The 12,327-nt window shown below is 35.4% G+C and overlaps 1 protein-coding gene across 1 annotated transcript in view; it reads right to left on the bottom strand.

The window, feature by feature from the left end:
- THSD7A (thrombospondin type 1 domain containing 7A) overlaps nt 1-12,327 on the bottom strand; it is a 391,822-nt gene that overhangs the window by 98,923 nt on the left and 280,572 nt on the right. Inside the window, exon 7 of the mRNA XM_066354435.1 lies at nt 1,365-1,559. Within this exon, the coding sequence (XP_066210532.1) occupies nt 1,365-1,559 (195 nt within the window). The remainder of the gene's footprint in view (nt 1-1,364; nt 1,560-12,327) is intronic.

Here is a 12,327-nt window from a genome sequence, read left to right as displayed (position 1 = left end):
CTGAATATAATCTATACAAGGTTAGAGTTATAGTTTGACAACACAAGGAGTATAATTTTCTCTCTAAAAAGTGCTATTTTTCTATTAGGTTCCATAGATACACCACCTTATTTATTTATTTTTGGGGGGATAGCAAATAGTTAAATTTATAGTAAGGTCACAGAAAAAACATTTTTGAATACTACAAGGAATTTGAAATTTTCCCATATGTAGATTGTTTTAAATATATATATTAATATTTTCTCTAATGTCTTAAGGCCAAGGAAGTTATATTTTTGCATTGATATTATATACACAGATAGCAAGTTTTATCAAACAATAATATGATAAGGTTTTCATCATCTTATAGTATGTTTCATAAACAGAATGAAACATACTATAGGGTTCATAAATGAGAGTGCTTCATAAACAGAAAAATAAAACAGGTGACCCTAAAACTCCTCTCAAATTAAGTATTTGGGAGCGCACAGAGAGAAACACATGCTTACTACAGAGAGAAATCATTATCGCATGAATGAGAAGAGTCATTCAGCTTGGTAATATTTAAATAACACACACCATATATTCTTGAGACAGAACACGCCTTAATGTGACGGAACTTGATTTACTTCTATATTTTCCTTACTCCGGTGTTATTTCCCAGAATGACAGATTAAGTATGACACTGCATCCCCAAGTCACACAGAGGCCAAATCAGCATTTGGATGTAAGCTTGATAGACAATTACTAAGAAACATGTATTTCCAGACAATAGAGCAAACACAAGTGAGGTCTGAATATATGACAAACCATGCTTTATGCACCCAGGAGGATGAAGTAATTGAAGAGCAACATATTTTTAAAGAGAACACAATCTATAGATGAGACTTGTGGTCAAAAAATGGAATGGTTGAAAATTCATATAATTTTCTGTCGAGGAATAGCCTTGCTGGTGTTTATTTTTAAATGAACTTTATTATTGAACATATATGCCTACTTACAGGAAGGCGGAGTGTGATTTCAAAGAGAAAAATTGTTGCTGAAATAGAGAAAAGATGATGAATTCTGATATCTGGAATTTGGGGACCCATTCTCAGTTCTTTTCAAAAGTTTAACACTTTGAACTGGAATCTGAATTATTAGGTAGGAGAAAAGGCAAAGTGAGTTCACTTTTAAAAGTCTTTCTTCTTCTATTAAAGATCTATTTCCAAGATGAATTTTGAGGAACAACAGGAAGTTGTTCAGTATGAATAGAGATTCTCCTTGAATTGCTAGATTTCAAGAAGTCGAGTTTTCTAGAAGATCCATCTTATCCAGGCAAGACAAAGAAAATGAATGCCAACTTCTGAAAGGGCCCTAGGCGCTCTCTGAGGCCGGGGACTTACCTTCCTCGCCCGCATAGGCCAGAATGGACCGTGCTCGTATCTGCTTCCCTTCTGTGGTTTTCCCTGAGCAGGTGTGTGAGCAGGAGGACCACGCAGACCACGTGCTGAGAACACAGTCCCTTGGGCACGAGGCATAACAGGCAACAGGGATGGGGAAGATGGCGTCTCGGCATAGCTGTCTGTCAACTTCTTCTCCTGGGAAAGACATCATCACCAACAATCTATCATTTTTAAATAAATGTAAAATGAGCAACTGAAACCAGATGGGCACCCAGATAAATTAGGTTATTTCCCTTTTATCCTTAGCTAAAAATAAAGTCTAAAGAGTGACTAGCCAGATGTTAAAAGAATACCAGAAAAAAAATATATATATGCTAAAAAGAATCCTCATTTAGGGATATCTATCTATCTATCTATCTATCTATCTATCTATTATATTTCCTTTTATTATATGAAGCTTAGGTGTGTAGATTAAACACATTGTTGAACGTATTTTTATGCTGCAGATACTTTCTCAGTAAGTAACTTTGATACAAAAATATTATGCTTATAATAAGGAGCATCTATGAAATATGATTCCCTCTTTATTTCACTACTGAAAATAAACCATCATTTACAAATAAAGACTCTATCCATAGCGTACGCTAGGTTTTCATGACCCAACTCATAGGTATTTCTATTTACAAACACTCTGTGTCTCCCAGTGCACTTAATTTTGTACAGTTGGCAACCTTTATCTTTTGTTTAAAAAGTTAGTTCAATGGTTGGAAATAGCCAGAAAGTGTAAATGATAGAAATGATAGATAGCATTATAAAAACAGTTCCATTAGGAGACGGGAGGAAAACTGACAAAGTAAGAAAAAGGCAGAAGAATTGTCACTTAAGTGCTTAAAACTCTTCAGTGGTTTCCTATTGCTCTTAAGATAGAACCCAAATTTTAAAAAAAGCTGACAATACCTCAAATGACCTGGCTCTTTGTGTCCCTTTCCAGCTTCATCTAACTCTACTTCCTCCCTTGCCTTCAAAGCTCTAGAGATAGGCACTATATTAGTATTTGTTGAATGAATACAGAGAGTTATACAAAAGGCCAATGTTGGTTAGAGCATAGCGCTGATATGCTGTGGTTGTGAGTTTGATCACTGGTCAGGGCACATATAAGAATCAACCAATGAATACATAAGTAAGTAGAATAATACATTGATGGGTTTTTTTTTAATCTTTTCCCCTTTCTCTACCACTTAAATCAATTAAAAATAATAAAGCATTTAGTACCTATACTATTTACAGATTATGTTATTATGTCTTTCTCCCCTGACTATAACAATTATAATCCTTGGAAAGATAAAAAAATTATTAGGCATACTCACTAGTTAGTAAGAATCACTAAAATATTATGAGTCATAATATCATTCATTCTTCTTCAGTTACTCTGATCTGTGAGATCTCTTAATTTTGTTCTTATTGGCTTTATGGTTTGGCTTATATTCCAATAAAACAATATGATAGACTATATATTTATAGGTTTATAGGTAGAGCACAAAACTCATAGTATAAAGGCATTTAAAATTTTACAACTGACATAATAATGATGACTATTTTTCCTACTGGACATTTTTTCTTGGTGCAAGGTGGGGCGTGCAAATATCTTATTTCCTTCCTTGCCTATAGTCAAACAGGAATTACAGTTTGATGCTTCTTTTATAGTTACTTAATCATTTCTATTCAGAAAGATTTAACTTACGCTGCAGCAATTGAGAGTGTGCTATTAGATTAATTTGCATGGTGTAAGTGATACATTTCTGTTTCTTGCAGTGTAAACCTAAGGGATGTACAATTCGAATTTCTTTTTTCAACCTGTGTCCCATACCTTATGACAGCTCTTTTTCACTTATCTTGTTCTGCTTGGCTAGGTATATTTTCCTGTGGGCACATTCCTTTTAGAGCACACTTCAACTTTCTGTGGAGCTGTTCAGATCCACCTGGGACTCAATCTCAAAGACTTTCTTTAATTTCAGCCATTACTGCATTCCCTCAACTTTGCCAGGTGTTTGCTCCTTGACTATGTTTGTTCGCACCATTGTCTTGCATCCAAATAGGGCATTTTGTTCTAGCCACAATAGCTTTCTTCCTATACTCTTACAGACCAATCTCATATTGCCTCAGTGCCTTTGCATGCTCTCTTTGCTTTGTATAAAAATTTCCAATCTTAACACACAGCCAGGGCTTCTCAATATTCAGGTTTCAGTTCTATTGTCTCCTTTGTGGAGGAGCCTTAATTGACCATTCACAATCTTGCAGTAAATGCTGTAGTTTTAAACACCACTAGAAACTGTTTTAATTGGTTCTTTGCATATTTTATTGTTGATACTATCATTATATTAAAAGCCTAATGAGGGCACAATCTTTATCTGTCTTGTTCATTATTTTGTACTTAGAACTTAATCAGTGCCTGGCATGTAACAGACACTAAACAATCTTCTGCTAAGTGAATAAATGAATTAATGAATTTTAAGCTGTTGTTCCAGGAAACAGAATGTTGGGCTGGACAAAGGTGGATGGAAGTACAATATGTCTTAAATTGCCATGCATTCAAGTGTTCTAGGACTTTGTTCAAATGTAATCACTGAATAGGCAACATAAGCATCACCTGGAAGTTGCTAGAAATGCAGTCTCTCGAATCTCACTCACTGAGTCGAAACTTGCATTTAAAAAAATTCTTAGGTGATTCATAAGCATATGAAATCTGAGAAACATTGCTCTAGAATTTCTTTTTTGCCTTTTTTCTCTTGAGGTTTGAATAGAACCAGACTGCCTCTTGAAAGAGCAGCTGTATAAAACAAATTCATCTTGATTTCGTATATAACACTATTTGTTTCTCTGTGGGACTTACATTTATACTTCTCTTTGTACAGAGTACAACTGGATGAAAACATTCATTCAATGAATAGTTACTGATTGCCCGCCTTTTGTCAGACACGGTGCTCTGAATATTGTATACATCATCTCACCTAATGGTCACAATAACCTTCCTTTTCTGGGGTGTAATTGATACATAACATTATATTAGGTAAACATATTAGGGAATGATATAACATTATATCAGGTAAACAATGTAATGATTCAATATTTGTATATATTACAGAATACTCAATGTCTAATTAACATCTGTCCCCGTACATACAATTTTTTTCTTGTGATGAGAACTTTTAACGTGTACTCTCTGAGCAACTTTCAAATATGCAATACAGTATTATTATCTCTAGTCTCCATGCTGTACATTACACCCCCATTACATATTTATTTTATAATTGAACGTACCTTTTACAACACCCTTCTGACACAGGTGTTAATTTTATTCTTCTTATTTTAAAGGAAGTTGAAGCTCAACCAATTTAAGTTTACTGTCTCAAATAGCAGAAGTTTTGACTAAAGAAGCATTGAACTGAGTTCTAACCAATTCCTTAATTTACTTTTTAACTGGTATGATGGTAGGGAGAACTCAAGATGCCAAGGAAGTTAATGAATGAGCCCTTGTCTTCAAAGAAGTCAAGAAACTAGTATTCGAAGTTGCTTCTCAAGGCACAGCAAGGCATCATCACAGCTACACACAGTCTCACATACAAAGAGTATACACTGTTGACATGTCCAGGGCTACATATTTTGGATGATAGTCATTGAACAAATAGCCATGAATCTGAAAATACAGAATCACTGAGATCTTTGACTTTGCTTTCAAAGGATGGCTTTAATCAACTCAGCTGGAAATATTCACACTCTTTAAAGCTATATCTCCAGCATTCCAGGCATCAGTCATCTGGGAAACATTAGGGAAAAAAAGTTGGGTCTATGGTTATCAGAGCAACACCATAACTTGTCATCTCCAGCTACTTCCTGGGAGTGTTCCTTCTACCTTGTTTTTTGTATAAAAAGTGAGCCTGGAAATAAGGTCTTTACTTACAAGAGCTGTGGAAAATAATTCCATTCCTGTACTGCACATTGAAAGTTATTTTGATTATAAACACTATTTTAATGAGATAAGAACTGTTTTGCCTGACATTATTTCAGAGAATATATGAAGCAGTAACTTAAACATGAACACATCCAAATATGCAGTATGCTGATACTCTTTTCACTTAGAGAAATGGAAATTTTGCTGCTTAGCACTCTGGAAAATTTCATTTTTCCGTATCAGATGGCCTACGATGATGACATTTTCAACGACCATATGTCCCCATTACGGAACCATTTAAAACTTTTCATTATCTGGATGTAAATCCCAATAAATCTGGGCAGATCCATTCAGTTATCACTACAGTGAATGATGAAGTTCTACAACTCATGCCGGCACAGACCAACACAACATACTTTTCTTTCTTTGGTCTTTTAAGGTCAATTTCCCTAAATTCTGAATGTGATGTAAAAAATAGACTCCTCTGCATGCTTACCTTTGTGTATTCAATGTACATATGTATTCTGCCATGCATTTACCAACAGAAAAGTTCTTCCCATGAAGTTCTAGGCATGTTAACCAAACCTGAACAATGTATGTTTTACATGAAATACAGATTACAGAACTAAATGAATGAACCATTGTCTACATATCACATTATTACATCTTATTCTGAAATGTAAACTAAGCATATCTGATTTTATCTTGTCTGTGATACCCTATACAAAAGGTTGAAAAATAAAATAGAAATGCTTTTTGGACTCAAAATGAGATTTAATATTTAAGTTACTGTCTTTTCACTTAACCTCTTTCTTCACAAATATTATTTTAAGAATACTTTTAATAATTCACCATTTTAATAAACTTAAACGTGTATTTTGATACCTTTAAAATAACCCTCAATTTTCCCCTTGTTTGGTCTGTTTCCACGAACACCATCAAACTCTCTCATAAACTCTTCTAAAATTCCCCCTTTCATTCTACTGTGTTTCCTCTTATCAGGATAAGAGATTTGAACATCTGCTTAAAGTAATTACACTAAAAATGCATGAAGATTTCTATAGAAATAATGCAAAATGAGGATTAAAATAAAAGGATAGACTTTTTTTTGTTTGTTTTGGCAAAAATATATATTGAAAGTTTCTGCATTCATTGTGCTGCAGCTTGAATATAATATAAAATACAAATCTTGGTTTATCAAGGTTTTTATTGTTTCCAGATGCTTTAGCTTAGGAGTTTAGTCAAGAACATGACATTAATACATTAAAACTATGATTAATTATATTTTATTGTAAGGCATATACATATTTGGCACTATTCCCTAAATGTCCTTGCATTATTCTGATTTCTTTTTAATCATAGAAATGTACAGATTGCTATAGTTGGTTTTTAACAGCCATAGTACAACTATGCACATTGTACCTCCAGAAGGCATTGCAAAATAAAAACTCAGCAATGTAACAGAATTGAAAGGTGGGTGAACAGAAAGGAGTGATAAAAGCAGAGAGAAACAAGATTTTTCTTTTTAAAGCACACACTATTTAGAAACTGTCTAGCATTGTAATTTTGGGATCAGATTTTTCTGGCCAGACCTAAACAAACTCCACAGCAGAGGTCCCCAAACTTTTTACACAGGGGGCCAGTTCACTGTCCCTCAGACCGTTGGAGGGCCGCCACATACAGTGCTCCTCTCACTGACCACCAATGAAAGAGGTGCCCCTTCCGGGAGTGCGGCAGGGGCCGGATAAATGGCCTCAGGGAGCCACATGTGGCCTGCGGGCCGTAGTTTGGGGACGCCTGCTCCACAGTAATCTTGAGAGTATTATTGAGTCACTGATGTCTTTCATATTTATCAGGAATTATCTTAAAGTCATTTGACTTTTGATAGTAAAAGTCCTTATTTATATATATTAGTTATTTATTGATAACTGATGTACATTTTAAAAAGAATTGAGATGAGAAAATAATGTAGTTTCATATTTGCCTGGATCTTTCTAGGAAGCATTTTCATGTAACAATCTTATCTGAACTTTAACAGCTGTAAGATACATAGTATCTTACTACCACTTACCAACTATGTGCTCTTGAGCCAATTTAACTGTTCTGAGATTCAGTTTCCTAATTTTCAGAATGGAAGCTAATAATAGCATTTATCTTATGGTACAGATATGCATATTAAACGAGAAGAGGTTTAAGTCAAATGCCTTGCTCAGTGTCTGGCACATGATTGAAAAATGTTATCTGTTTTGACAATCCACGTCTACAGTCATCACCATTGGTCAGTGGGAGAGTTGACCGTCCCTACCACTCCACCACGGGAATAGATCTGCTCCACTCTAAACATCACTGTGTTTCAATCAACTTGAACTAATGTGCTTAATCATTTTTTTTTCCTATTTCTGCTTATAAATGGGCTTGCAAAGAGATATTATTAAATACTATTACATTAGACTCATGGTATAAACTTGATCATTCAGTAATTTTATATTTCCTTTTTTGTTAAAATGCTAAGGTAGTGAGGACGCGTGAGACTTCCTCAGAGAGAGAATGTGAGGTAACCGAGACCTGAACAACAACAAAAGAACAGAACAGAAGGAAACACAGAAATCTGAGGAAAAGCAATTTATATAATTATGACTATTAAATTAAATAGTTCGTATTTTGAAAATTATTATATAGAGTTTTGTTATAAATATCTTTTGGGCATTAACCAAAAAATTTCATTGAAATTTATGCTATAGAATATTTAGCTCACAGGGATAAGCAGAATTACCAAGACATATGGTATCCTATTAGACTCCTTTAATTATTTTTCTCTCTAAAAAATAAATAATTTACATCAACTTTTTAAAATCTGTAAGTTAAACAGTCGTACACAATGACTTTCAGTCAGTACGCCTCTTGGGCACTTTGTAGATAAAAGCTAAAAAGAAATTTCTTCTGGAATTTCTACCTGCAGTTACATGGAGCGATATTACAGCACTAACTGAGAGAAATGATGCTACTAAATGAAGGCTCATCAATACAATTAACAAAGTAGTCACGTTTATTATAATCTATTGGCTTATTTCATTTAACTTTAAACGGTTATGTAAATAGAGAGTTCCATATAAAATACATCAATAGAACTCCATTTACTCTGCAATGAAATACAACTCCTGTGATGATCTCTACAGCCTCTTTCTCCATCACATTACGGTGTCTGCAGGTTCTAGCCCTGTGAGTCCCTCGTGGAGCCTTGTGAACGAGGACCACTGGAGTGGTTTTTTCTTTTGTTCTGTTCTTTTTGTTGTTGTTACTTCACATTCTCTCTCTGAGGGAGTCTCACATTTCTAATCTGTCCTGCAAATTATCAACCAGCCTGACAGCCACACTGTTGTGACTATATTATACCCTCAAATGATTCCCTATAGCTCTCCAGATCACGCATGCATTCATGTCTGTTGTGTTGTAAGACATTCCACCATCTGCCCCCACTTGACATACCTTGTCTAGCAAAGTCCATTTCCCATGCCCTGGGAATATTTTTAATAAGACGAGGCTCAGGGGACCTCGTTGCCTGAAAAAGGATGACTCTGAGCCTTTATCAACTCTTTCCATTTTAATTTTCACATGTTCTTGTTTAAAACGCCTTTACCACCTCTTTCTGCATGCCTAAATTTTAGGATCTCTTTCATATTATCATAAATAAAAAAAGTATAGCTATTCTACAGACAGTTATTACAAGAACAATGTAATAACAAGTCTGCAGAATAATAGAGAAATTATTTAAAAATTTTTAGTAACCCTAAGTTTGACTTTTGAATTTTGCCCAAATTATAAAGGCCAAATGGCAAAACTATTATGTTTATCACATAAAATCATTTACAAATAAATATAATGTAAAATTTGGGGCCACTGATGGAGACTGTAGATTGATGGGAAGATTGGAAGTGTCACAGTTTATAAAGAGACACTTTGAAGGCAGTGAAATTTGAACAGTTTTGAGGAAATGAAAGCTAAGTGATCAGAAATGAGAAAGAGGAGTAAAATATTGGAGACTGGTCTATGTGGGAAAGCTTTGAAGCAGAAGCTATTTCGAAGAATTAATCATCACCACTCATTTTTACCAAGATCCTCCACCCCCACGTAGAAATAATAAAGTTTGTACCCTAAAGGCCAAGCTGAGTGCTATAGCTGAGTAAGTCATGGTCTGTCCCCTTTAATCCTTATAATTATAGTGGAATGTCTGCTAGCAAATCATAGGAAGTGAATCCAAGATCAGAGGACGCTTCAGTGATGGAGGAAGTGTTACCCTGTTATACTATTAATTGGTTTGAAAGCTGTATGCTTCCACATTCAACACACAATGTGTCATCAACTCTCCACTTATTTCATCTACAGTTAACACTCATAGTAATTTGCTCAGGACCATCTCAGAGTTAAGAACAATCGTGAGTGTTTGTAATAAAAATGTATTCAGCTGATAGAGAAAGGGTATCATCAGTTCAGCAATCAAGAGAAAAAGTCTCTGTTAAAATCAAACAAAGGCAAACCATGAGTAATAAATATTTGGAGAAAGAAAACCTGCGAGTTCTATAAAAAATTTGTATCCATACTGATGAAAGAGTTGGTTAGTTTAAAATGGGCCAGAATGGCCTGACCGGGTGGTGGCGCAGTGGATAGAGCGTCGGACTGGGATGCGGAAGACCCAGGTTCGAGACCCCGAGGTCGCCAGCTTGAGCGTGGGCTCATATGGTTTGAGCAAAAGCCCACCAGCTTGGACCCAAGGTCACTGGCCCCAGCAAGTGGTTACTCGGTCTGCTGAAGGCCCGTGGTCAAGGCACATATGAGAAAGCAATCAATGAACAACTAAGGTGTTGCAAAGCGCAACAAAAAACTAATGATTGATGCTTCTCATGTCTGTCTGTCCCTGTCTATCCCTCTCTCTGACTCACTGTCTCTGTAAAAAATAAATAAATAAATAAATAAATAAATAAATAAAAATAATAAAATGGAACCCAGTTCCTTTTTTGTTTAAAAATCTACAATAGTTTCACAATGATTATTATTATTGGATGAAAAGAAAGGGAATAACATTTTTGAGTACCTATTATGTGCCAGGCAAGCAATCATCATGGCAATTGAGGAGGTAAATATTTTTAATTCACGTTACAACATTTGAAATAGAAGTTTAAGTTTTGCTTCCCTGGCCCCAAATCATCGACTACTTAGTGGAAGAGGCAGCTCTCAAGCCCATGTTCCTACTCAAAATAATTTTCTCCATCCTAATATGATCAAGTTCAGGAACAAGCATCTGACAGGCGCTTGATAGAAACTGGTAAAGTAAATGAGCTTTTTGAAAACCTAAATCTATGTGCTAGAGCATTTGCCAAAATACACTTTTCTCTTTCTTTCAGAGCAAAATCTACCCTTAAATTTTATCAATTCTATGTTGCTTATGACAAACTGGAAATCTTCAATAGTATAACTACAAAATGAAATTACAGGGCAGACACAAATTTTCATGAATGAATATTTAATTTCTTTGGGGGTTAATTCTTAATACACTATGCAGTGTAATTGTTTCTGACATTTCAGTAATGCTTTTATGAACAACTTGACCTTTGATGGATTTCTCTTTCAGGATTGTAGCTTGATAATTTGCCACAAACAGAACATTCAGGATGACAGTTAAAAAAAAAAAAAAGAATATATTCGGCTTAAAAAGTAATTGCTTTTTCAGGTAAAATTTTATCCAAAATATAATTTCATCTTTTGATTTTTTATTTTATTATTTATTTATTTCAGAGACAAAGCGAGAGTCAGAGAGAGGGATAGATAGGGACAGAAATGGTAAGAGATGAGAAGCATCAATCATCAGTTTTTTGTTGCAACACCTTAGTTGTTCATTGATTGCTTTCTCATATGTGCCTTGACCATAGGGCTACAGCAGACTGAATAACCCCTTGCTCGAGTCAGTGACCTTGGGTTCAAGCTAGTAAGCTTTTTGCTCACACCAGATGAGCTCACGATCAAGCTGGTGACCTCGGGGTCTCGAACCTGGGTCTTTCCGCATCCCAGTCCGATGCTCTATCCACTGCGCCACCGCCTGGTCAGGCTTTTGATTTATTTTTAACACCTCCATGTATTATATATATTGTTTTACATTTACTTTCCTAATCTGTGCTTCAGAACCTATGAAATAACTAGATAAGTAGGGAGCCATTGGCTTTATATGCTTATGAGGACAGATGTCAAAAATCCAAACCACAGATAAAGAAATAAGAGAAATAAATAGCACTTACTTATGTGAATTCTTTTGCTAAAAATCAGCTTGAATATTAAGGAAACCATACCATTCACTTAGAAACTGATAGTACTTTTTTTGTGGGGGCTTAAACAACAAATATTGATTTCTCACAGTTCTGGTGGCTGACAAGCCCAAGATCAAGGCATGATCCTCACATGACAGAAAGGGCAGGGAGCTTCCTGAAGTCTCTTTCATAAGGGCACTAATTCCATTCATTGGGGCTTCACCCTCATGACCTGATCACCTCCCAAAGGTCCCACATTTATATACCATCAAATTAGTGATTAGGTTTCTTCCTTTTCTTTTTTTTTTTTTTTTTATTTAATGAGAGGAAGGGCTACAGGAAGGAGACAGAGAGAGAGAGAGAGAGAGAAAGAGAGAGAGAGAGAGAGAGAGGCTAAAGAGGGAGGAGTGGAGAAGCAGATGGGCACTTCTCCTGTGTGCCCTGACCGGGAATCAAACCTGGGATATCCACATGCCAGGCCAATGCTCTACCACTGAGCCAACTGGCCAAAGCTGTGATTAGGTTTCAATATGTAATTTTTTTTGGGGGGGGGATAACACCGAGTCAGTCTGTATCAGCTACTGAGTATCATTTTAAATTAATTTTTAATGAGTTTAAAGTCAAAATTTTCTGTGTAGCCACAATTTTTTCTGGGGAAGTTCTATATATTTAATGAGAGTATTAAAGGAAGTTCTCCCTCCTCCAAAACTCCATTATA

Source organism: Saccopteryx leptura, chromosome 12 (genome assembly GCF_036850995.1).
Source record: "Saccopteryx leptura isolate mSacLep1 chromosome 12, mSacLep1_pri_phased_curated, whole genome shotgun sequence".
In the NCBI taxonomy this organism is placed as follows: domain Eukaryota; kingdom Metazoa; phylum Chordata; class Mammalia; order Chiroptera; family Emballonuridae; genus Saccopteryx; species Saccopteryx leptura.
The sequence above is the reverse complement of the archived record's forward strand: the minus strand, read 5'-3'. Positions and strand labels throughout refer to the sequence as shown.